This window comes from Larimichthys crocea, chromosome VIII (genome assembly GCF_000972845.2).
Source record: "Larimichthys crocea isolate SSNF chromosome VIII, L_crocea_2.0, whole genome shotgun sequence".
Taxonomy (NCBI): domain Eukaryota; kingdom Metazoa; phylum Chordata; class Actinopteri; family Sciaenidae; genus Larimichthys; species Larimichthys crocea.
This window is the reverse complement of record NC_040018.1, coordinates 31,805,880-31,832,530: the sequence shown is the minus strand read 5'-3', so window position 1 is coordinate 31,832,530 and position 26,651 is coordinate 31,805,880. Positions and strand designations below refer to the sequence as shown.

The 26,651-nt window shown below is 46.7% G+C and overlaps 1 protein-coding gene across 3 annotated transcripts in view; it reads right to left on the bottom strand.

Annotated features, from left to right (window-relative positions):
- Positions 1-386: 386 nt before the first annotated feature.
- The window catches only part of large2 (LARGE xylosyl- and glucuronyltransferase 2), a 43,844-nt gene continuing 17,579 nt past the window's right edge, over positions 387-26,651 (bottom strand). Inside the window, exons 3-17 of one of the 3 annotated variants that reach the window (XM_027281444.1) lie at positions 18,848-19,047; positions 13,923-14,148; positions 9,242-9,534; positions 8,358-8,440; positions 7,912-8,035; positions 6,952-7,123; positions 6,770-6,874; positions 6,577-6,689; positions 4,840-4,965; positions 4,589-4,744; positions 4,089-4,252; positions 3,717-3,995; positions 3,485-3,631; positions 3,205-3,400; positions 387-3,118 (exon numbers count right to left, since the gene is read on the bottom strand). In XM_027281444.1, coding sequence (XP_027137245.1) covers positions 2,921-3,118; positions 3,205-3,400; positions 3,485-3,631; positions 3,717-3,995; positions 4,089-4,252; positions 4,589-4,744; positions 4,840-4,965; positions 6,577-6,689; positions 6,770-6,874; positions 6,952-7,123; positions 7,912-8,035; positions 8,358-8,440; positions 9,242-9,534; positions 13,923-14,022 — 2,256 coding nt within the window. In that variant the 5' untranslated portion in view covers positions 14,023-14,148; positions 18,848-19,047 and the 3' untranslated portion in view covers positions 387-2,920. Of the gene's footprint in view, positions 3,119-3,204; positions 3,401-3,484; positions 3,632-3,716; positions 3,996-4,088; positions 4,253-4,588; positions 4,745-4,839; positions 4,966-6,576; positions 6,690-6,769; positions 6,875-6,951; positions 7,124-7,911; positions 8,036-8,357; positions 8,441-9,241; positions 9,535-13,922; positions 14,149-18,847; positions 19,048-22,208; positions 22,442-26,651 lie in introns of those variants that run through there. The other 2 variants (XM_027281445.1, XM_027281443.1) reach the window with 2 other exon arrangements.

The following is a 26,651-nucleotide window of genomic DNA, read 5'->3' as shown; positions in this document are numbered from 1 at the left end:
TTTATTTATCTGTATACAACATATATGTTACATATACTGATGACACTTCATGACGTGGTTTCAGGTCGGATTTCCAGAAGCTGAAACTTTCTTTGTGAGATGGACGCTCGGCTTCTGTTTGTTTAGAGACGGTCACCAGCGCTGCAGGGAAATTTATGGATCCAATTAATTTATTTAATTTGCATTTAACCGGGACAGAAACCGTCAGGAGACCTCGGCATTCATCCAAAATAATTCAGTTTGAAAAATTTGACCGGACCAATTACACACATGGAAGATTCACGCCGGCTTAAAGCAGCACGAGCTCGCCGAGTTCTGAATCCTGAACGTCCCTCGATGATTTTCAGTTTTTAAAAAAAACAGACGAGACGAAGTGATTTAAAAAAGGGCAAATTTTTATTTAAAGCACTTACATAGAAAAATATGATTGATTTGAGTCAACAATAATAAATAGAGTGCCTGACGAGGCCCTGTCGGTACAACAGTACAATCAATATCCAGTTTCACAATACAGCAAAGGCACTAGCATTTACCACAATCAACAAGAAGTCAATGGAGGCGGCGTGGATGGCGGCGGGGGGTGGAGGGGCTCTTCATGGCACGGTTCAACAAACAAACTCCGCGGCCATCACGTCCACCATCGCTCATGATCCGACTCATGGTTTATCCTCTGTGGAAACGACACCAGAGCTCGATCGGCTCTCCCTGCTCGCCTTCTGAACGCTGTGATCAAAACTGTGTTTAACACAAACGAAGGTGAAATGAAATCGCCCAATTAGGACTTTAAAAAAAAACGTTAGGATCATCCTCTGGGGAGCTCGAATCTCCAACAACATGTGGGTCAATTTGGTCAAAAATCTTCAATAACTGTCAGGCGCTGAAGTTTGGTCATTTAAATTTTTACAATAAAGATGAGTCATTAAAATTATTGGGGCTCTTCCTCTGGGGACCACGATAATCCACTAAAGGTTGTAAGTGCTGGACAGTCCAAGAAAACGTCCAAACTCCAAAAAAATCTAAAATAATTAAACAGTTTAATTAAAATCAGATTAAAGTCCAACTGAAACTAAAGTCTTAACGGCGGCGCCTCGTTCTCCGTCATCTACAGGAATAAGTTGTTTTATGTTTTAATAATTTTAATTCTCATTTATGTTGCGTTTGTAAATTTGGCAAATACAAAAAGGACGTTTTTTCTTTCCTTGTAAAAAATGTCGTGAAGTTGACCACGACAAACTGTCACACGAAACTTTGAAAACAGACAAATTTTGTAGTTTGGACTTCAGAGAAACTTTGTGAAATGCTCGTTATCACAATCTTAATTAAGATTTCTTTCTTCATATCATGCTACCTTTGATCCGCCGGTTAAAACTAACAAAGCGTTTGGTTTTTCTGTTTATAGAGCCGAGAAGTCAAATGAATCGCTATAAATTCAGTTTTTTCTTTGTAGTCTGTGTGGTGTTGATTTATCTTAGGGTGTTCTTGACATTATCTATATTTATGTGGATTTGTGTTGATCGAGACGATCAGAAATGCAGATGAAGTCTTGGTGTGTAGAAATGTTGCTCGCTGTCACCTGATGAGGTGTGAAGTGACGTACGTCTGTCTGTGATCGGATCAGCAGAGATTCACGTTAACACCACGAGCAAACTGAAGACGGCAGCTGGACCTGTTGACACGTCGAGTTGTTCACACCTTCGTGAGTCGCTGAGATCAAATGTGGATTTTAGGTGGCGATGAAAGGCGTGTGTACCTTTGTGTAGTCTAAACATTGAAATTTTCTGTCTGTCGTTGGCTTGTGAGATAGTTTAACATTCTTTATCAGCCTGAAACAGACACGTGGAAAACCTCAGACGTTTCCTTTCAGCATGGTAACATTTCATTTGATCTGACCGTGGAGACAGCGAGGTGTGAGGTTTCAGTCGGACTTTACAAAAACAAAGGGTGGTTCAGTAGACGGCACATAAATCCAGTGAATCAGACATTAACACGAGAGAAGCTCCCGCCATTCATCCGAGTGTCGGCGCTTCATTAATAACTCGCTGTAACGAGTCAGCGTTGGTCGCACGAGTTGGTCCCGGTCAGACTTTGCTTCGTTCAGAGAGAGAGAGATGGATGGTGGGAAAAAAACTGGATGTAGTGCAACGGTTTACATGCAAGCAAATATGTGATCAAGACAGAAGCGAGGATGACGTCGATGACAGTCAGTCGGTGTGTGTTGAAGACGACACACACACACACACACACACACACACACTCACATCCCTGAAGCTCGCAGAAATGATTCGACGTGACGTGACTGAATTTTTAGAGGTCAGAAAATCTATAAAGGAAAAATAAACTGATTCTCGTGTAAAGTCGTAATCAAAACATCGTCATATTATTCATTGGTTCCGATTCACACTGAAAAAAAAGGAGAAATTATTAAATGTCTCAGTAAATATCATGGAGATGATAAGGCTTAGATCTTTCTCCAGTTCGACTGGCCTCACAAACACCATTCATACGTTCCAGCTTCCCCCAAACCGCACGAGTCCCGTCGTGTCCAGATATCCGCGGGGACACGTGTGTCCTCTGGAAAAAGTCCTGATTGTCAGAACAAGTTGTAAGAATATGGTTGTTGTTTCCCGGCCTTAAAGCTAGTCCAATCAGTATCCCAATCGTCGATCGCCTCGCTCAGCCCGGTGAATTTTAGGACATGTCCGGTTTGTCGTCACCTTGAGGTGGAGTCGACTGGAGAATTAATGCGCAGCAGCCCGACAGTGTTTATGAAGGCTGTAAAGCTTTACCGTCATTGTTTGCGCTCTGCTTGCGGCGCGCGGCCGGCGGCGCAGTGCGGCGTCAGTTCATGTCCGAGCATCTCGGAGAAAGCTCGTAGGCTGACGGAGTCGCTGGCTCTCAGCTGTTTTTCTTTTTTCTTGTTTTAGATGTTCCTCTGGGCGGTGAGGTACTTGAGAGCGGCCGAGCCGTACTTCCTGGACAGGTCCTGGTGGAACTCGTCCTTCAGGGTGTTCAGACAGTTGCGGTAACTGGAGCTGGAGCGGAACTTGGAGATGTCGAAGCTGGGAGCGTGCGGCATGTGGATCATGAAAGCGTTGGGGAGGACCATCAGGTCGTACTCCTGAGGGAAAGGAAACGCAACCAAGTTGAAGCAACAGCACGAGTGTTTGAGACACCTTCATTGACCCTGAGCACCTGAACACCTACCTGTGCATCCAGCTCCATGACGTGGGACACCTTGTTCCAGCCGAAACCCACGAAGCGCTGGTCGTACTCCGGACAGTCTCGCCTCACCACGACGTACGGTTCAAAGTCCGGCTCCCACTCGACCTTGTAAGGTGTGGTGGCTGTTCGCCATTTGGCATAGTTGGTAGGAGCGTGACCTTTGGGCCACACATGATACCTGGAGCAGCAGGAAGAGACACATCATCAACATCCAGTCGTCCTCCCTGAATCAAGGTTGTTTTTTTTGTTCTTGTTCAGGTACCTGAAGGTGTAGAGAGTCCCCATGTCCAGCATGGAGAGCAGCTCAGCTTTGGATTTGGGGAAGGACAGACGGTAACGAAGCGTCTCGAAGGCTGGAACCACCAGAGCCTTCTTAGTACGAGCCATGTCCAGCTGCACCATGGACTTTCTGCACGGAGGAACCAGGACAGGTGAGCTACAGGTGAGATGGAGCTTGTCCAAAACGTCGTTGTGACACTTTGCGGCGGTCTTACCTGAGGTAATCGTAGAGACCGTACATGGGCAGGAAGTCCACGTCCGTCAGGAACACGTACGGCGTGTTGGCGTTCTTCAGGGCCACGTTCCTCACCAGGTTGACCGGGTAGAACTGGCCCTCCTTGTAGACGATGTGGTAGCCGATGTTCTTGCGGTTCTTGAGGACCTCGGAGGCCTGAGCGTAACGCAGGAACTGCTGAGCCTCGGCGTCGGACATGTAGAGCGCCAGGCTGATGGGACCTTCCCAGTGCTTGCAGATGGCCTCCAGCATCTGCAGCCTGCAGGAGGAGAAGGCGGAGGTGTCGGTGAGGGAGGCGATGAGGACTTTGGATTAGTTTCACTGTCAAAGATAACAGAGGCTGTGGGGTTACCTGTCCATGGACAGCTGGGCCACCAGCGTGACGTCGGTGTCGTCCTCGGCGGGCACGTACTCGTACTGCAGGAAGTAGAGGTGCACTCTGTGAACGGTGAGTCGCTCCCGCCGGAAGTCATAACACTGGTCGTCCTCGTCGAGGTCCTCCAGGGCGGTCTGCAGCTGAGGAGACAAACACGATGCCGTTCAAACCTCAGAGGAAGTTTACACGTGATGATGAAGTTCTGCTGCTTCGGACTGGACTCATTACATTAATGTGGAGTTTTTATCCTGCCAGATATTAACGACACCCTCAAAGTTTATGTTTGAATGGAGGTCGGCCAGTAGAAGATCGGATGTGTTACCTCCAGAATCAATACTGGCTTCAGCCTCTATTTCAAAACACACTTAAAGTCCCCATGAAGTGTTTTTACCACGTCTGTCACCAACAACGACAAAGCAAGGCAACAGAACCGGGAAGAGCAGGTGTGTGTGTGTGTGTGTGTGTGTGTGTCTCACCTGGACGCTCTCTGGACTCGCCTGACTCGGACAGCCGAACAGCTCTCGTCTCAGCAGGTTCCCGTCGTACTCTAAGAAGGTCAGGTAGAGGTTCCTGAAGAACTCCACGTGTTTGTTCTTCACACGGAGCTTCTTAGGTGAGTTCCAGTGGATCACCTGACCAACAACAACATGGTTCATGACGACATCAGCTGTTTGTGTCTCACAGCGTCAGCAGTGCATCATCGATGGACTGATCTGTGTGTGTGTACCTTGAGGTCGGACACCTCGGTGTAGCACTGCTCGGATCGAGTGTGATCGGACAGCTGGACGTTCCAGAAGCAGGGCAGCTGGTGGACCAGGACCGGGTTCTGCTTTATGAAGGCGTTGAAGATGTCCTGCACACAGCGAGCAGAGAAGGACGTGTTTAATATATTGTGTAGCAGTACCGGGCCGTCCTCGGTGAAGACGGATGAGGTCAAGAAGAGCAACTTCACCCAGCACAAGAACCAGAACCAGCCCACGGCTCTCCACTATTCTCGTGTCTCCAGTCAACAAGTCGTCCAAGTCTGAGCAGCTGGACTCTGAAGACGTTTGGCCACTAACCCAACAAACTTCTCGTGACTATTTAACTTAGGAAGTATCGGACAGCAGCCATCGTTCCACATGGTTGTTTAGCGCTCATTGTGTTTGTGATGAATGTCGTCACAGTCATTCAGGTCACCTGAGCTCCTCAGCAATCAGTCACACCTGAAGAAGCTTCTTGGATCACAGACCCATTGGCCTCTAAAACTGTCCTCACACACTGTTGCCTCCTTTGGCCTGATGACCACCAATCCACGGTCAACAAAACGGATTTCCTCACTGCCTACACCAGCCACCTTTCTCTGGAGTTCCTTGCTCTCACTGAGACTTGGATCCAACCAGAGAAGTCACCTCCATCACCTCCAGCTGAACCTCAAAAACTGAACAGCTGCTCCTCCCAGACAAACCTACAATACACCATGACATCAGCATTCGTCAACACTGGCTCTCTGTCTGGTGTTAAAACTTTATGACTGATGACACGCCCACACTTCATCCCGTTGTACAAACATCTGTAATGAAGCTGATCGTGTTGGTGCAGCATCTTCTCCCCCTCCTGACTCGTCTTCATTTATATTTATGTTCTAAAGACGGACGACCTCGAGTGCTCATCAGATTTCTTCATCTGGTTTTCTGTCCCTGAACATCGCGTCGCTCAATGCCTCCGATGACGAACAAAGCTCATCTTTAATACTGACTGTGAACACAGTGATGACGCTGAGCTTCCTGCATTATGTAACAGAACAACAGTTATGGAAGGACGTCACACCTGAACATCCCATTCAGACCAACTCGTAAAAGCAGGCGTTGTGTTTCGGATGTGGCGGCACAGAGACCTGCAACCCTCGACTTAAATCTCACGTAGAGAAATAAACTTTATTTACTCGACCAATGAGAGCTTAACAAACACAATGAGGTTCCTTTTTTTAATAACTAGAATAAAAAGTGATTACATCAGTGGAATTGTGTTTTTCTGTTCGTCCCAGTTATTAAAGGTTTTTTATTCAATTTAAATCTTGACCTTGGAAATCATCGTTACACAAAATAATCTCAAACTAAACAAAATGTGATTTTTCTTTCAGCAGTTACCATGGTAACTCCCCAGGTTCCTGCTTCCTGTTCGGTGCTGAGGAGAGCACACCGACCTGATGATGATATGAAACATGTTTCCACCAAACAGACGTCAGCAGACTCATTTCACTGCTTCACACGAGACAAAGCAGCTGGCAGTCACAGTGGATCCTGTCGAGGCCGTGCTGTTATTGTGAATATCGGCACGACCTCGACGATTCTGTAACAAACGCCGCTGCACGTACGTCCTTTAAATCTTCGTTGACCCCTGACCTCTCATCTCGTGCCTAACGGGCAGGTTTCCTCGACCTGACGAGACAAACGTGTTTCAGTGTGTCGGGCGTGTCTCTAACCTGATCAGCCAGCGATGTACTGAGCATGCTCATTAGCTCCCTCTCTGCTGTCAGCCGCCACATCTGCTCCCAACCGATTCTCCGCAGACGCTCCAGGTAGAGAAGAATGACACCTGAGACAGAGGCAGAGGTGAGTGAGACGTCTGCACACACTGAGGAGTCTGAAGCTTCAGCGACGAGGATCTGCTGTTACCTGTGTTGAAGCCTCGTCCGAGTGCAGGCCAGGGTTTGTGGTTCTTCCACAGGTTCCCCAGGTACCAGTCGCTCTGGTTCTCCACCAGGCCAATCACCTGTTTATCTGCACACGACAACCAATCAGTGATCAGCAAATATCTACAGCTGGCCAACGTGTTCCACACGGTCCAACTTTCTCACCTGTGAACTTCCTAAAAATGCCCCACAGCTCGGCAATGTCGGTGGCGAAGGTGATGTCGGTGTCGAGGACGATGACCTTTGACAGGTCTGAGGGCAAAGCTTTGGTTAACGTCAGCTTCATCAAGCCGTAAATACCTGAGTAATGTTTGTTTGGTATCCACGACACCTCGGACTGAAACACAGACAGAGAAGAACAACACACACCTGTGAGGTCAGCACAAACCTGCAGAGTGTGTGTGTGTGTGTGTGTGTGTGTTCATTAACCTGCAGAGTGTGTGTGTGTGTGTGTGTGTGTGTGTGTGTTTTCATCTGATCTGCACGAGTCGGAGAGTCTCGACTGTTTTTAATGCGACTTCATGAAATGTGAAGTCGAAGCATCGACGACACAAAGGACTCATTGTTCAGCACAAAGAGTGTGAGGGAGGAGAATGTGACACACACACACACACACACACACACACACTGAATGTGAACGCTTTATTTTGAAAATCTGGTTACCCATGGAGCAGATCTGGCACTCGACAGGTAACTACAGCGTGACACGGTTATGATCGGAGATGTTTATCAGAATAATAACACGTTGTGGTGTCGTGTTAATAATTCATCGGCCCTCTGATCACACTGAGACGAGGTGGCGTCATGAGTCGCGGACAGTCTGAAGATGTTTCCGATGCTCAGTGCGAGCTCGTTACCGTGAGTCAGGCTGGATACAATCAGAAACACGACCTGAACTAACCCTCAGACAACATGAAACAAACCTCTGATGTTTGTTAACGTGACACGACCATGTGACCTCGTGTTTCCTCTTGATGTTTCTGTCTTTGATGCTCGGAGGATTCGTTTAACTCGACTCGCCGCTCTGCAGCTTCCTTTGATATGTTAAACTCGCCGTTTGACTTTGCCTCGTCCTGACGGAGAGCGGCGGTGTGTGTTTCCACGCAGACGACGGCGGCGTCTTACCTTGAGTTCGTCTGCGTCGTAGAAGCTGACTTGCACAGACGGAACCATCCAGGACTGAAACAGAGAGCTCAGGATGCGGTTGGCTACCGTGTCGGTGATGAAATGAAAGTGAAGCGGATTCCTCCTGGAGGACGGGGACAGAAAGGAGAGACGTGAAGACCAGGAGCTGATCAGGTCTGTGTTTACTGTAACACCTCATACCGCCTTAAATGTTCCCGTGGGAGCAGCAGCTCTCTTTAAAAAGCTAAGCGGGGTTAGCCCGATCACAGTTTCATTCCCTCACCCCCTGCAGGCAGAGCAGCATCTTTAAATATTTCACACAGAACATTTTTAATCAATGCACGAGTTTCCTCCAACCATCGAGCAGCTCCACTGAAAACATGGCGTCACTTCCTGTGCTCTGGTTGGTGAAATCAAACACCGAGGCTGGAAACGAAGCGACTCACCTGTGAAACAGGACGGACTTGACCAGCGTGACCACGTCTCTGCTGGCGTTGTGACCGGCACAGACGCACGCTACATGGATGAGCTGTGGACACAGATCAGAGGTTCACACGTTTACACTGAAGTCATCACGAGTTCACAGCAGACTGACAACATGCGACACACTCCGCTCCAACATCTCACACTTTTTAATTCTCTGTGAACACTCAAAGCTTTTAGTTCCCAAACATCAGCTCAGCCCGACAGCGTCACGTCATCGGGACGTTCTCCCTCCTCGGTCAGATTTCGCTCCTCGTGTGTTCGTCTGATTTCACATCAGCTAAAAAAAACTCTTTGAAAAGTTGGAGCTCAAAGTCTGAAACCACGTCACAGAGCGAGCGTGGTCCTGCTCCATCCGGAACAGTAACAGTAGCAATAAACCTGAAGTACTGGAAACACTGAAATGTCGACCTGATGATGGCGCTAGAGGAAAGTTCAGAGGTTCACAAACATCAGCAGGAGACAGGGAACTAAAAAATACGAAACTCTGTGTCAACAAATCTTGAAAGACGATTGAACCGCTGGGGACCATGAATATCTGAGATTTCATAATTGGACATGATTAATTATAGTTTAAAAAAAGCAGCTAAAGCTTCGACGTGTTGTTGGAGACACGTGTCAACAGAGGTTAGTGAGGAACTGTTCTGTCCCGTTTCTGATCTGGATGGTTCTGGTTCTGTGGATCAGTCACGGGATGTGACTTCAGGTTACGGGACACTAACGTGAAAAAACTTTCATTGGACAAAAGTGGTAATGTTCTCACGTGTTTTGCTCGTTATAATAATTATAATTGTGATTATATAACTCCATAGAGAATAGTAACATCTTCCAGTGTGCTCAGTATTACCTCACACTTCTGGACGGTGGGCGATCGAGGACACTCCGTGTGGTTGTTGTTCTTCTCCTCCGCCGTGTTGTCTCCGTCCTCCGGTCCCGTGTCCGCTGAGGCTCCCCACTGTTGGTTGCCGTAGTTACCGTCCGGCGGCTGAGCGGCGGTGCCTTGCGATTGGCTGAGCTGCAACCGGATCTGCCGGTTCTCCTCCTCCACCTCTCGAACCCGCGACTCGAGGACGGCTCGCTCCAGGACTTGGGCCGCCGGCGTGTCGGCCAGACAGGGAGCGAGGAGGAGGGAGCGACCATCTGAGGAGGAAGACGCACAAAACCTGATTCACACTCTTTACATAAAGATAGACACACATCACATGACGACATTAGATGAAACATCCTGAATTCCTGAAGGTCTGAACTCAGCTGTCATGATTTCATCCAATGAAACATGAACATTCAGATTTATTCCATCACCTCGAGGACGGCGGCTCCGTCCTCTGTTACTCAAAGACGACAGGAAGTGTGAACGCGACCTCGAGCTTCTCAAACACGGCGTAAACACGCGAGCGGCTGACGTCTTCTCTCGGGTCTCACACTCGAAAATTGGCTGATCGCACTTCTTCTTCTCGTCTTTCTCCACCTTCCTCCATCCCTCGCTCTTCTCCTGACACACTCGGGGTGTGAACATTCCCAGAGTGCCTCGGTGCGAGACGCGTGTGCTTTGAATACATTTGAATAAACCACTTTGTCTTCGTGGAGTTCTTCAGAGGTCTGATTTAAAAATGATTGATTGAAGTTGACAGTTACAGTAAATGATTCAGTTTGTTTCGGGGAAGTCAGAGATGAAGCAGCTGCTCTGACTTCATGCTTTCCATTTGTTGGTCTCCTTCATTAATATTCACGTCTTTCCAACACAAACAAGACGATGTTAAAGAAAGTTCAAGGACAGAGTCTATAATCAGCTCTGACCAACATATGAATGTTTCAGCCACTGCATCATTCCAGACATTTAATATCAGCTATATTCATATTCAAAGTGGCAATCATGGACGTTTTTTTGTATTAACGGACATGTGTCAGATTTAAACCAACCTTTGCATAATTCAACAGAAGAACGTGGATATTAGGAAGCAAAGCTGACTGCTGGTTACTGCTGGACTTGGGTTAAAGTGGTTTGGGTCGTATCCTCAGGACAGGACCAGTTTTATCTCTGATGGTAACGTGGAGTTCCTCAGGGTTCAATCCTCGGTCCTCTAATATTCGACATTTACCTTCGTCTGTCACCGTTCATTCAGATATCACTCTGCAGGCGGTTAGCGAATATTAATGTGTTATTATCAGTAGGTGACGTCATTAAAAGAAGCTCAGTGTTGGACTAGTCAGTAACATCAGCTGCTGCTGGGGACCTGGTTGATGATTGATCAGAAGTAATGTAATCAGAGTAAATACTCGAGTACAGCTGAACCACAGTGGGATTACACTCTGACACATTAATACTGATATGTTGTTTCTTCAACGTGTCAAACACACAAACTGTCTCGTGTTAACGTGATTTATCTTCCTCTGTATCTGCAAGTATCTCATCATCTCTCCTCCTTCTATCGTCTCTTAGTTTCCTTCTCTGCAGCTCTCTCTATATCTGTCTCCTCCTTCTCCTCCTCCTCCTCCTCCTCCCTCTATCTCTGTCGGAGCAGCAGCTGGCCCACAGCTGAAGTGAGGCATGCTGGGAATGTTCACACCCTCATCTGAGGGTAAAAGGAGACGACGACCGCGATTGGCGAGGAAGGAAGGAAGAAGGAAAGAAAGAAAGAAAGAAAGAAAGAAAGAAAGAAAGAAAGAAAGAAAGAAGTCTGACTCTACTTTCTGATTCTATATTTATTAATTCATATTCATGTGTGTGCAGTCATCGTGTATATTTTATGATGTGTTGTTTAGTTTGTTCAGTCTTTGCTTAAAGTGACTACACTGTTAAAAATAAAGAACCTAACTCTTCATGGTGTCGCCCTGAAGGAACGTTTTACCTTTTTTTATTGGATCTTTCAGAATAATTTATCATCAAGTTCTTTGATTAGTCAGTAGATTTGTCATAAAGCAGCCAAAGCCACACAAAACATAAAATAACTTATTTTACAGATATTTTCTGTAATTCGATCAAACAACTAATTTTTTTTTACATTACTGAACATTATTATTATTATTTTACAGAAGTTTGAATGTAATTTAAAGAAAGCAGAAATTAATGTTAGAATACTTAAATTACTTAAGTTTGTTCATTAACAGAAAACAGAAAATCGTTGTGTCTGTAATTTTACAGAGATTAAAAATATTGAGTTAGTTTTCAGTACAGAGCTTTTCGAACTGTTTTCATTAAAACTCGCTGTGTTCTAGCATCAAACGTGCTGCAACTGTTACTTAAACTGTTACTTTGGTTCAAACGGCCAGAAGAAGTTCTTCAGAATAAAAACGTTGAACATAAAACTCAAAGTTCCTCAGAGCGCTGTGAGTGAGTGTGACCTGCAACATGAACTCAAGCAGCATTTTATTGTTGTAGCTGTCTGACAGGAAGTCGTTTTATTTCTAGAAATAAAAAATGCTGTGACATTTAAAAAAGCGCATTACCGTGTGTGAGCACGTCAGGACTGAACCTGAGTGAATGCATCGCTGTGTTTGTTGGAGAGGAACAGGAAACTCGACCTGAGACGACAGATAGAGTGACTCAAATCTGATCTGCAGTCAGTCGGTCGGTCGACGGACAGAAGCTGACGGTTATTTCTGAAGCGATGCGATGCTGCTCGGAGAACAGATGGTGGAGAAAAGTTCAATCCGTCATGGAAACAGAGCTGAGCTCGCCGCGTATTTAAACACGTTAAATCAGCGTGATATGAAACTACTCTCAGAGGAAACTCCTGCAGGCCTCTGCTGCGCGTTCAGCGTCTCCATCACTGCGGAGATCGATACAAACACCACAGGGTGCACATGGATCAGAGGCTAATTCATTCATTAATAAAACAAACGCACTGAATCGTCATAATGCATCAGAGAGGCTGCTGCTTAATCAATAACCTCATCAGCTCACGTCGTTAATGGAAACACGGCTTCAAACGTCTGAGTGGAAACACTCGGCCGAGCGTCGACCGCCTGCTGCTGCTGTGAAATGTTGCATGTTCACAGAGTTTGACAAATATTTAAGGTCACTCTCAACTTTTGTACGAGGAGATCTCAACACGCTCAGAGAAACTTCATGGACACACATGGAGATCAGAGAGTTTGTGTTATTTGAAGTGTGGCGGTTCGAGGTACTGATCCACAGGTCAACGCAGCCCGACTTCGGAGGAGCTGCATGAAGCTGAACGATGAACGTTGTGGACGAGGGCAACAACAAACTGAAGAAAGACTTTGCCCCCTCCGGCTGGAAGCGGGCTGACAGGACGACCGTGGACGTAACAAAACGTATCTCATCAAAGTGTGGTCAGAGAGCTCGTACCTTCAGGAACTCCCTCTAAAGACAGACTGCACTGACAAAAAACTGAACTTTACTTCACAGCTGCAGATCAGCGTTAGTTTGGACACAAACAAACTGACCCACCGAGGCACCGAGGCCTCGTCCACAGCAGGACATCGCTTCATGCTGGTCCTCCTGTCTACACTGACTGTGGATCAGCACCACATCCAACTTCAGATATCCCAAACAACCTCCAGAACTCTCCCGTTAAAGACAAACGCTCTGCCCGCGGGATGCACCGACACAATCACACGTTCACTAAGAGAGTTCAGTTTCCTGTTTACCATGACCAAGCAGCAGACTCTGATGATGGACAGAACTCCTCCTCTGGTGAACATGAATATCCACAGAAATGTCAGAGCACATCTATTCTGGTTTCCACATTTTACAGCTTTTGGGCTGAAACGTTTGAGCGCCAGAGACCAAAAACCACGAGCAGACCGTCTTTGGACGCTCCGCAGAGACGAGGAATGTTGGTCGTTCAGAAACTTCTTCTCCTGACCTGGAAGTCTACGACGCCACCCTGTCTTACACATGAAGGAGACGTCGTCTATCATTCACATGGAAACATGGAACAGATCTGAGAGGCCTTATCTTGGCACACGGTCACATCTCCACACAACCACAGAGACTCCGAGTCGCCTGATCATACGATCTGAGTTTGAGGAACACGACGACGAGCTCGAGGCGTCGGCCTCCACGTTCACCTCGATCCAATCCAGCATCTCAGAGACACTCAGAGGAGTGAGGAGTCAAGGCCAACACAATGTTGATGATCGGTGTGGAAGAAGAAAAATTATCTGGAAGAGCAACTTGTAAAATGAGGTTACTCTGTGTGTGTGTGTGTGTGTGTGTGTGTGTGTGTGTGTGTGTTATAAAAGCTCTTCCAGGAAACAGCTCGGCAGCATCGCGGTAAATAAAATTCTCTGAACTGACGTCGGCTCTCCTGATCCAAACAAACTGGGCTCAGCGAAGCGGCTCTGCAGAGTTAAAATCAGCTCCATGTGTTTTAAAAATTTAATACTTTAATAGTCGGATCGAAGAGAAATCGAGCTGACCCGACAAATAATTGATGTTTTCTGTTCTCGCCGGTTAAACCCAGAAACCACAGCCACAAAGATTACACAGTGAGGATGTCGTGAGTCGAGCCCGGCAGAGCTCGACTCTCTTTAACGTCTCTGAATGTGCTCGTACTCACTCTCCAGGTTTCCAGCCAGCAGGTAGAGCCAGGTGAGGAGGACGATGGCCGTGAGAGACGCCACCAGCAGCTTCAGGCGCCCGCGACACAGCAGGTTCATGATGGGATGGAGGCGCTGAGGGCTCTGAGGGGGGTCGGGGGGAGGAAAGGGAGAGGAGGAGGAGGAGGATGGGGGAGGTTCAGGTCGGGCTCAGTCCCTCGTCGGGTCCCTGCAGCATCCTTTCATCTGGAGAGAGACGGACACGGGAAAACAGAAAGATCAGAAAAAACATCCTTCAAATAAACGAGTGAACGCCAGATTTCATTTGTTTCCAATACTAATCATCTGTTATTGATTCTGGTGAACGTCTGTAGGTCCAAACAGTCCTGTAGAGGTTCAGGAGGATAACTGACCTGGTCCACTCTCTGAACTCACTGGCTGAAAACTGATATCGGATATCTGGGCCAGGACTTCATCTGCAGCCTGATACACAAGAACGAGGGCAAAGACGTTTCTGCTGATCAACAGATGACAGCCGACACGTTCCGAGACTGAGTGTGTCCAGTCCAGTGTGGACCTGAGGCGGGACGAATGACACCTGCGTGCTCTAAAAGGCCACCTGTAACCACACCCACCTGTCAGTCAAAGCGTCCACGCTCTTAACCCTGCATAACTTTAAGCCTTAATATAATGTGAACAGGTGAGTTGTATATAAATTCACCCTCAGTACAGTTGTCATGAACGGGGAAATTAGCTACAGAGACCAAAACTGTTTTTTGTACCAGGCTGTAAACATGTTTATTTCTGCTGTGAAGTTGGACATTTGGACATGGGGACTTATGGAGACTGACTCACTTCTGGAGCCAGCCTCAAGTGGACGTTAGAGGAACTGCAGGTTGTGGCAAACATATGTGATGATGTGATGTAACGTTTTGGAGTTTTGGAGGATCAGGGTTGATAATGAGTAAAAAGTTAGTAGAGGTCTGTAACGTCCCTACAACACAGCGATATCTAAAGAAAACATATCGTACATTGAAGATCTGTTTCAAACACTTTCTGTCCGCCCAGGACAGACGCTGTTGCATCTCGGGTTGCATAAAATATTAAATCAAATAAAACAAATTGAATTTCAAATGATCCCACAGAGTTTCTGTCTAATGAGGATCAAATGAACTGACAGAGAATCAACGAGTGTCACATTCGTAACACGGAAAAACCTGAAAAGCAGAAAATCCAGAAGGAGCTGTAACAGCTGTGTAAACCCTCCGCCTGAGCTCGCCTCCCTCTGTGTGCCGAGGTCTGCCTTTGTTTTACAATGTGATTCATTAATCCCACTTCAATTAGACACAAGCTGAAAGGAAACAAGAGCAGAGACCGCCGCCAACAGAAAACAGCCGAGTGTGAGTCTGAATAAATCCACGTCGAGTTTCATTGTCGGCGTTTTGGATAAATAACTGTTGGCACGCTTCGGAGTGAAGATCCAGAACAAAACTCCAACAAATGTTCAAGATTAACGACGGATTCAACAAAGTGTAACATCCAAAACAGAAACATGGAACTAAAAATGTTTTTCTCATATTTCATATATGAAACGCTGCAAAGTCCAAGCCATGCTCCTCAAATACGCCCTGTGCTTCAAACTACACTCAAGTTAGCAGCAAGACTTTCAAAATAAAGTTCACTGAGAAACATGTTATGGTTTGGGAACCAAAATGACCCCTATGCTCCTTCTCCTTATTCACTGTCTACGGCGCTCGACCACAGCTGGCGGTCTCTTGAAGTCTTTGGCGCCCCCTGCAGCCATAAAAAGCAGCAATAAAAAAAACAAACCAAGTAACCCGGAGAGGCTGACTGCTCAGGGACTCGAACTTACAGCCGAGCAGTCACATGTGGCTCTTCATGCCACATCACCTGACTACTCACAAACTCACGAAGATGTCGTTCTGTGTTTTCAGTCACGTCACATGATCTTCATCAGCAGTTCTTCTTCTCTTGTTGGTTCAAGGTTCATTCTTGAAAACTGATCAAACCCCATCTGCCGAGGAAGATCACGTGACGTGATGGAGACCAGCACAGCTGCCAAACCAGCCTCGTGGTCACCTCTGAAACGTCTCAGGTTCTTTAATCTTCTCAGCACAGATTGAAAATGTGACTCTGAAACATAATAAAGAGTTCCTGCTGCTGAGTCAACATTTATTTATTATTAATTATTACCGAGTCACTGTGCAACCAAGTGAAATGAACTGGAAACAAACCAGCTGAGCCGACGTTTATTCAGAACAGTCACTCTGAACTTCAACTGCTACAGAAACACAGAATAAAAATAAGAAAATATAACAGTGGAGCTTCAGGTTTGTCTTAAAAGCATCAACAGACTCTAAAAGCTTCCGGGAGGTCGATCCAGAGTGCGCTCCCAACCTTCATGATGTATCCGGGCTACAGCTTTTTAATCTGGTGGTAAACAGGAAACGGTCACCTGAGGACGAGCGAGTTAACGTGATCCGGTCTGGATGGAACCTCGTTAGACGTGGTGCAGCACGCAGATAACTCAGTCGACCTTCAGAGGAAGAACAAAATAAAGATCATCCCCGAGCCGTCGACACTTCGAGGGGAAGCATGAGCGCAGTGTTTACACTGAGGACGGCGTCCAGCTCCATCTGTCTCTGTCAGGACGTTCTGCCGTCGCGGCTCTTTTCTCTCCTCAGCAGCTGAATCAGCTTCGGGTTAAAACACACGGCGCTGTTCGACACTCGAGCTTCCTCTGCAGCGCCTGAAGGTCACCTCAGACCGCCGGTCAAGAAACAGCTAAACCCGCCGCTCGTCCCTCACATTCAGTCCTCTGAGGACGAGTCAGTGCTGAGTGAATTCCTGCTAACAAGAGGAATTTCATGATGAGTCAGTGCTGAGTGAATTCCTGCTAACAAGAGGAATTTCATGATGCACTGACCTTTAATGTAACCCCCCTCAGGGAACAGCTTACACTTTTACCCTGCTGGTCTAAGAATAGAGAAGCTTTCAGGCTCTCGTGGAAATTGCACTCTAATGTATTTATGAGGCTTTTAGCCGTGTGGAGGAAGCTGCTCCGAGGATTCAGATGACTTCACTCTGGACGGAGTCTGAACTTCAGCAAACTTTCACTTTGGGCGTGTTTGTTTGTTCGCTCTCATTCACTGTCTGTCCCTCAGACCAAGTTAAACTTCTTCCTGTTCCTGTTTTACAGGCAGACTCAGGTTCAGAAGCTGCTTCATGAAATAAACAAAGTCAGAACACGACAGGTCCAGTATCAGAGTCTAGAAGCTTTGACCCGTCTGAGCGCCGGGCTGCGTTTTTCCAAAAGTTGGATCCGGATCAAGTTCTTGTTCACTCACTTTCACTTTCTCTCTCACTTTGTTGTTTTATGGTTTTTGGAAGCTGCTGTAGCTCGAGACACGACAACAATCTGATCTGTGATCGTCTTCAGCTCAACGTCGACACAAGACGTCAGCCGAGGAACTTCTTTCATCGATGCAGACGTTAATTCAGCTTCATGAAAAGGTGTCGTAGCTCTTCAGGGGACAGTAATCATGAATCCAGACAAATGAGACTGATTGATCGTTGACGCTTTATGAAACTAAAATATTTTGAGGTCGTGAAAACACCGAGTGACGATCTGACGAGCAGAAAACCTCTTCACCACGTTTAAACTTTCCAAGTACATAGAGATGATTTATGAGTTAATTAGCCGGGCTGATGTATGCGCTGTATGTCGTTAAGAGCAATGAAAGGTGCTGAGATGGGAGGAAAAGTGAGGAGACAGAAAGAAGGGAGAGGAAGTGTGAAGAGAGGTGAGGAGGTTAAAAAGAGGATATAAGGAAAGAAGCTGTGGGAAACAGAGGAGAGGACGAAGGAGATTTAAGGAGTGAGTAAATAAGCCGAGGCTGAGCTGTGGGACGCCGAGGTGTTCTGGCCTCTCAGCCTCCAACACTCATAAACCCAGCGAGGATATAAAAGTGAGGGACAGAGCCACTAAAGACGAGTTTAATAGCAGCTTTTGTTGATTCTGCAGGAGCTGCACAAAGCGCTTACACTTCTGGGCTCTAATTGTAGCCGTAAAAACAAAAGAGTCGGCCGGTGATGAGGGGAGGAGGCATCGGAGGACTGCGGCGTTTCTTTTTATTTCACAGCCTCCTCGGCCGTCTAATCAGAGCTGAGAACAACACCGGAGGGACGGCAGGGACGGCAGGGACGGCGTGGGCGGCACAACAAATAACTTGGAGGTCTAATGGCTGTAAATTAAAGGATAACACAGAGAGGACGCTCAAGCGCTCTCTGAACGTTTCCCAAACGTTATCCTGCAAATCCTCAATGTCTATTCAGCCACAAGGTCAAAGCAGAAGAACCTGGACGTAGTCTCCGTGACGTCCCCGCAGACTGTCTAAAACCTGGACGTAGTCTCCGTGACGTCCCCGCAGACTGTCTAAAACCTGGACGTAGTCTCTGTGACGTCCCCGCAGACTGTCTAAAACCTGGACGTAGTCTCTGAAGAGTCGTTTTGAAGCTCAGTGTGGTCGCTCTGGTCGCTGCCATGTTGTCAGTCCTGCTTCTAACATGGGGACTTATGGAGACGGACTCACTTCGCAGACCTGGACGTTGCTTCTTGGTTTAAACGGCGGCATTAAAACAAAGTGTCCTCTCCTGTCTCTCCTGTGCAGGACGTAAACAGTTTCATTTAAGTGAGATCAGAGTAAATAAACACAGCGAGTGACGGACGCGTCGTACCGCGTGAGGACAGTTTGTTCATTCATCTGCCAGGAAATCACAAATATACCTGAACACCAACTAAACATGAGAGAGTGTGTTAGTGTGTCAGTGTGTGTTAGTGTGTGTGTTAGTGTGTGTTAGTGTGTGTGTTAGTGTGTCAGTGTGTGGGTCAGTGAGGTCAGCCTGACAGAGTGCAGTTGATTACCTCTCTTATCTCCGTCCTCTCTAATGCAGGAAGCGCCGGCTGATTATTCTTTAATCAGGACGATCTCCTGTGTGATTAGCTCGGCGCTAAAGAAGCTCTTCAGTTTGGACGGGGATGAGTCCGCTGGACCACAGCTCCGCTTTCAGCTCTCTAATTGCATTATCATACTGTGCGTTCCCCGCCCTCGTTGTGCAGGGAGACTGTGAAGGAATGGAGGAAATGATCTGCTCATCAGGAAGTTCACTCGAGTTCTCTCTTCAGCATCGATCTGTGTTGACCTCAACACGAGAGGTCACGGTTTACTGCCAGGTTAAGCTTCAATCATGATTGGACGTCATCAGGAGAACTCGGGCTGAGGTCTGCTGGGAAATCAGTGATGAAGAAGTCTGTCCTTAGAAAGTGGACTTCAGCTTCAGGATCACAAACCTGCAGCTCCGCTCTCTACCACCATCGTCACCTCGTGCCAACATAAAAAACTGGTGCATCTTCAAGAACTGGTCTGTTCTCGCCCTGCAGCGTTTATCACGTTTCACCACCTCCCCTCTCTTCTGAAGGCCTTCTGCTGCTCACCAGTGTCAGAGCTCTGCAGCAGCTTTCCAGGAGCAACAAGCCAAGTATCTCTCCTAATCAACACGGTGATAAAACTACAAGAACTCGAGTGCAAAGGGTGGATTATTCTTTAAATGTCATTTACATCAGTTCATTTACGTATGTAGGTTTGATACCAGAGTCTCCAATGGGCTTTTTGGTCCACTGGGCCAATGTTCAGACTCTTCCTAGGATGGCGATGTAATGACCTGTTCTGACTCTGGCTGGCTTCAACCGTCATATCTGAACCCAACGTCTTCATGGCTAAATCTAACCAACTCAACCAACAAACACTATCCAATTAGTGGCAGAGTTCGGCAGGTCATTCCTGTCGCCATCCAAGGAAAAGAAAATTGCCGTCTAACCATGCCATTATTCCGAAACCCTGATGGTCGTCCTGTTATTCCAAAAACAGCCACAACTCTGGAGGCTCGCTGTGTACGTAACAACCCAAACCACGATGTTGTCTCAAACTTAGAACCAAGTAGTTTTGGTTTCACAGATCATCTGACTGACGAATCACCCAAAGAACGTTAAGTTATCAGGACACTATGTCAGAATAAAAGCACGGTTTCCTTCAGGACGGCAATTTTCTTTTCCTATGACGGTGAAGTAATTTTATCCTAACCAGCATCAATCCTCATACCTAAACCCAACCTCATGCCTAACCCTAACCAACCCAACCGACAAATGCAACAAATACTGTCCAATTAGAGTTCGGCAGGTCATTACTTCGCCATCCAAGGAAAAGAAAACTGCCGTCTAACCATGCCATTATTCCGAAACCCCGATGGTCGTCACAGCTCTGAATGCTCGCTGTGTACGTAACTGATGTAACAACATAAACCACGATGTTTTCTTAAACTTATACCCGACCCAGCAGATGAAAGTAACCTAAAGAACGTCCTTTTCTTCCAGATACAGAAAGATATTAAAGATATTAAACTCCAGGGAGAGTCCAAACTTTGAGCAAAAACTTTTGTTTTGGGATAATGGAGTGTTGGACAAATGGACTGTAAGTCTACGGGGACATTTTTCAAACTGTTGGAACAAAGGCAGTCCTCGTCCTGGAGAGGATTCCTCACTCGAAGCCTCCATTGGTCACTTTTGTGTTTGTGTCGAGTTCTGAACCGCTTCCAGGAAATATTCACACGCAGCCAACAACCAACCGAAACGAATAATCAGTAGCTAACCTGTTAGCCTGTGGATAATACTCTGCTGCAGTTTGGTTGATGCTTAAACTTTTAGTGTGTCGTTGAGTTAATAATTATTTTTCATGTTGATTTAAATGCAGTTATTGTCTGGAGGAAGTAAAACTTCCTAATTTATCAGTTCATATTTTAGTCGTTCTCAGATCCCTGAAACACTCTGAAGTTCATTATTATGTATTATTATAATGCAGATACACTGACAACACATCACGTAAACTACGACAGTGGGAGATGTCGCGGGGTTAAAGGAGACCTGGCAGCTCGGTTTTTCCTTCATCTTTCATCCTGCAGACTCAAAGCCAAACACAACTTATCATCCATCTCCTCACTTCTCTTTTTGTTCCGACAGGAATACGAAACACGTCGACTGGGAGGTCCGTTCTCGTGTTCTGACTAACTTCAGGTCGCTGAGGCGTGCTCGACTTAATCTGCTGTACTGTCGCTGCTCTACTGCTCTGTGAGGTCGCCCGTGTTTCTTTGTGATTCATCAGAGTAAGCTGAGGTGGGATTAGTTTGTGACCGCGGACGACCTTTTCATTTCATTTCCCTGCAGTCACACAGACACAGGCGGGAATCACAATGATCCTTCTACGTCTGTCTGTTTCCCACAGACCAACTGAAACATGGTTCACAAACCCGCCCAGTGTCCTTCAGTCCATCATGAACTGTAGGTGACTGTATCAGCCCTCAGTCACTCAGACCGGATCAAACAGGAAGCTGCGGCGGCGTCAGACGAGAGAACGCGTTGTTGTGATGATTTTTACTTCATACAAAACATTATCGACGTCTGTGACATTTATGTAATCCTTGTGTAATTATCAGGAATATAAACTTGTAACTGAACAGGAAAACTCATTCCTGCATGTGAAAAATCTGAAAACATAAAAGATGTCAGCTGTCAGTCCAACGTCATTTACATCTGAAACTTTGTGAATTCCAACATTTGATGAAAGGAAATCAGGCTTTGAATCTCCAGTTTGTCACAGAAGGACCTGATTTCTATGAATAAAATAACTTCATACTTTGGTATTCGCCTGTTTCGGCATATTTTCGGGAGAAAATAACTTTTTAAATAAATCTTTGTGCAGAGGAGAAGCAGCTTAAAGAGCACAGAGGCTTTCAGATAAGTGCCTTTGAAACTTTCCCTCCACCGCCCGTCCAATGAAATGAAGGTCAGCAGGATTTTATTTGTGCCGCTCAGAGCTGGGATCTTAAAAACTCGGCTTGTTTTCTCTTCCAGAGAAATGTTACGACGTTACCGGCACGGAGAGAAACAGCCGAGACAAACATCACGTCTGTTACACGCCCTGCAGCTCCGACAGGTGAGACACGGCAGAGGTGAACTCAGGAATTAAAGTCAGCGGTCACAACAGATGGAAACGTAGATTTAAAGCTGCTACAAACCTCCTCACACACACACACACACACACACACACACACACACACACACACACACACATATATATCTCTCAAACCTTTCACCTCCTCTTTCACGGATTTTAACAAGTCACACAACACTTATGCAACCAGCAGCAGCAGCGACCTTTGCCCTGTCGTCCTACCTGGATATTTCCTTTGCTTGCGCTCGGCGTGATCTAAACATTGGTTAAAGGCTGCACGGAGCACTCCTCCTCCTCCTCCTCCTCCTTCTTCACCTCCTCCTCTTTCTCCTAATCCTTGTCTCTCCAAGCTCTCCAGCTCTGACAATGAACTGCACGGCTCTTTTCTCTCTCTCAGCAAGACTTTTGTCCCAGTTCCTCAACCTCTGTCGCTGCTTCATGCCCTGCTTTCCTTCCCTCTGCCACTCTCCTCCCAGTGCTCCTCCTCCTCCTCCTCCTCCTCCTCCTCCTATTCCTCCTCGTGCACAAACACGCCATAAAACGCCTCCACCTCGGCGGGATCGGCTCTGATTTCAGCCCCCACCTCCTCCTCCTCCTCCTCCTCCTCTCTGGGCTTTTACTGAAACGAGTTCAGCTCCGTCAAACAGATGGGAGGAGGGGAAAGGTGGAAAGAGGAGGAATAACGGGCAGAAAGCAGCGGTGTCACCTTACACACTGTCAGGAATAATAGAGAGGAGCTTTGTGGGTTTTTTAAAGCTGTGGAATGCAGAAGTCTTTGAGGCCGAGGATTCAGTTGCATTAGCTGGACGCAGCTTTGTGCAGGTTCAAGCAATGAACCTGCCACTGCTCAGCAAGCTGTAGGTGAGAGCGGCTATGCTCAGCGTCAGAAGGTCTACATGGACCATCCAGGCCGGGTACGGCTCTGTGGCCATCACAGGTTCCTGATAAAAGTTCTGCAGCACTTTGAGTTCTCTGGAGATTTTTAATCCAACATGGATCTTTATTTTTCAGGGTGTAAACACTGAATCATCTAAATTTAAACCAGGTTAACTTCAGATGAAGGTCCTGGTTTATTACACGACGTGTTCTGGATCCGGGCCTCTCGGTGTGACTGACCCGGTGTTACACACACACAGTACCTGAGCTCTGTTCACGCTCTGTTTTTCCTGCGCCTGGAGGCATGGAGGTAAGTTACCAAATGCAGCTCCGTAATTACAGTGTTGACGGTACTGGGTCGAGAAACCAGTCGGGGCACGCCGCATGCCTGAGCTAACGAAGCTCCGCTGACAGATGCTTCATTAAGGACGGAGATCAGTGGAGTGGATCGGCACGGAGCCTCTTATCTGCTCTCTGGAAACAACTCCCACTCCGTCTGAGGTCTGTGGCTTCAGGGGAAACTCCACACGAGCAACGCCAGGAAGGTTTGTACTGTAAACCGTGCTCAGCCTGAACGCTGATCTGATTCGAGTGGTTCATTTATTTAATGTTCCTATTCTGAGAGAAGTATGTATCATGGATTTTTCTTATTTGACCCAAATCAGCAGTGACTGTATCTGCTAAAGGTCGGACGAACAGATGGAAGCTACAAAAACAGATCTACGATCGGATTTAAACCCGATCAACATCACAGACGTGTTCAGTGACGTTGTCAGTACCAGCAGCGAGCAGGTTGATCCTACAGACACGTCGTTTATAATTATTTTCACGTGTTCATAAAGAAATTACATTTTTATTTAACATCAATAATCTTTAATGTGTTAAAATGATCTTTACCTAAACGTTTGGTGAGGTTATCTTTGTTTAAAGTCCGTCAGTGTAAAGGCTTTTCTTTAACGAGTTGCTGTTCAAACTGTTTTTCACCAGTTTTCAGTCCAGGACTTTGTGGGCGGTCCTTAAAGGGTGGCTCGATGACACGCTGAGGCCACTGGACACGCCCCCCAACAGAGAATTTCATAAACTTGTTGATGTTTTAAATCATTCAAATTTGGCTGGGTGGTTAATAACACTTTCTTCTTTGGTCTGACAAACTCAGAACATTTATTCGGACTTCAAGCGCAGGCATTGGTCACATGACCAGAGTTCAGCTGAGTGGTAGATATGCTAACAGAGCCTGTTTAGCGACGTGCACCAGCTCAGCAGATGTTTCTATTAATTATTTATGCATAGTTTCCACGCTGTCTGATGAGCAGACAGAGAAATAAAACATTAGAACACATCTGTAGCTGTCTTTCATTGGACAACCTCAGTATCACGACTGGATATATCTTCTTCTTCTGTGGTGCCGCAGAGCTCCACCTATTCAAAACATCACGAACACAGAAGCTGCTCACGAGAGCTGCAAATGCAGATTCATTCACTTTTGATATCAGGAAAGAAGCTCTGCAGCGTGAACGTTACAGCTCCTCTGAGATAAATCCGACTTTAACAAACACAGGTCAGAAGGTCGACGAAGAAAAACTGATTTCTGTTTTACCGCCTGCTGCAGGTTGTTGTTGGTGCAAGACGATCAGGTGACCTGACAACTTAACACCAACACTTCCCTCATTACGAGGTCAGAGGTCAGAGGTCAGCTTTACAGGCCCACGGGGTTGTTACTGCAGGCGGGGAGCAGATAAACAAGAGGTGAAGAGACGGAGGCTCCAGTTTCCTTGGTGAACATAGAAAGAGTCTGGTGGAGGAGGAGGTCAGGGGTGAAGGGTTGGGTTTCCGTCTGTCTGCAGGGACGTCACAGAGACTACGTCCAGGTTTTAGACAGTCTGCGGGGACGTCACAGAGACTACGTGACATATGTTTCATCATAATCAGAACGATGGTAGAAAATAAAAAATGTTGTGAACCAGCTGAGCTGCTTTAAATTCAGAAAGCAGGATCAGTGTTTGAAAGCTCTGCAGATCCTCCATCTCTCTCAGTGTAAACATGTGCTGCCCTCTGGCTCTGCGCTGCCCACCCACACCGACTGTATGAATAATATGACAATAGACCCGCAGTTACACACACACACACACACACACACACACACACACACACACACAGAGCTCTTCTGTCTCCGGCTGCCTACACACTACAGATTCATATAGTCCACTCAGGACAGTGGAGTGGGTCAGAGGTTCTGCTGAGAATCTATTCTCAGCATCCAGCTGTTGAACATTCAGCTGCTGTTTGTGAGCACGGCTTCATCCTCCATACAGCTGCCACGCTCTCAGAGCTGTGTGGAGCTTTACTGGGCTGTCGATCAATACAGGTGACTCAACGATTGCTTCTAAAAATTTACTTTGTTCATTCGCTGCAAAAACAAAAGTTCTGTCAATATTGCTGCAGCGTGTCGGAGGTGTTTCCACTGCAGCAACTTGCTTCAGCCTGAAAGTCTCCATGAAGGAGAGATCTGGGTTTCTTTGGTGGAAACTCGGCTGGAAACAGCAGAAACAACTTTGCGACACGGAGCTGAGCTGAAGCTGGAGGCGACGGCTCCTCCATCATGTGGTGGAGCTGCAGCTGAAGCTCAGTGGAGGCAGCGCGAAAAGCCCGCGGGCCACAAAACCACCAGCTGCTCTTTCCCTGACCCCGACCCAGAGAACATGCTCCATCTGAGGCTCGGGGTCCGGCTCAGTCTGCCTCTCTGCCCACGCAGCCGGGCCTCTTACATGGACAAGACGACGGCTCGCATTACACACGGCTCCCAGGAGTCCAGAACTTTCTCATGGCTTCTATAAACTGGAGAAAGTTCATGAAAAGATTCTGTTGCCGTGGAGACTGACGTGATGCCGGACCACTGACAGTAAAGAAAGATGGACAACGCGTCTCCAAGCCACCTTGGTCTGGTGATGGAGCTATCAGGATCTATGACATGTACTGGAGCCGACCACCAGGAGGCGATCCAGAAGTTTGCTGTCAATGCAGTCAATGGTCCCAGTCCGTGAGCGTCACTGAAGTTTGACCCAACATTACCAACTTAAATAAAATCTAGGAATGTTTCATATTTTGGGAAAGTTTGCTCTCAAAATAAACTTTTTTTTAAACTGTTTCCATGGAGATGGACACGGGGTCTGACTAACACCTGGACAACAATCAGTCACAGACTCTGTTTGTAATAGACCCAGTTTACTACTCCAGCGACGAGCCCAGGCCTCAGTAACGATGTCTAGTCCCAACAAGCTTAAAGCTTCTACAGATCTGAATAAATACCAATAATCAATAATCTCAGCTGTGCACAGCTGATCAGGGGTTTACACACCTGTATTAACAAGGTTCACATCTGTATTAACGAAGTACACACCTGTATTAACGAGGTTCACAACTGTATTAACGAGGTACACACCTGTATTAACGAGGTACACACCTGTATTAAAGAAGTACACACCTGTATTAATGAGGTACACACCTGTATTAACGAAGTACACACCTGTATTAACAAGATACACACCTGTATTAAAGAAGTACACACCTGTATTAACGAGGGACGCACCTGTATTAACGAGGTACACACCTGTATTAATGAGGTACGCACCTGTATTAACGAGGTACACACTTGTGTTAACGAGGTACACACCTGTAATAACGAGGTACACACCTGTGTTAACGAGGTACACACCTGTGTTAACGAGGTACACACCTGAAATAACGAGGTACACACCTGTAATAACGAGGTTCACACCTGTATTAACGAGG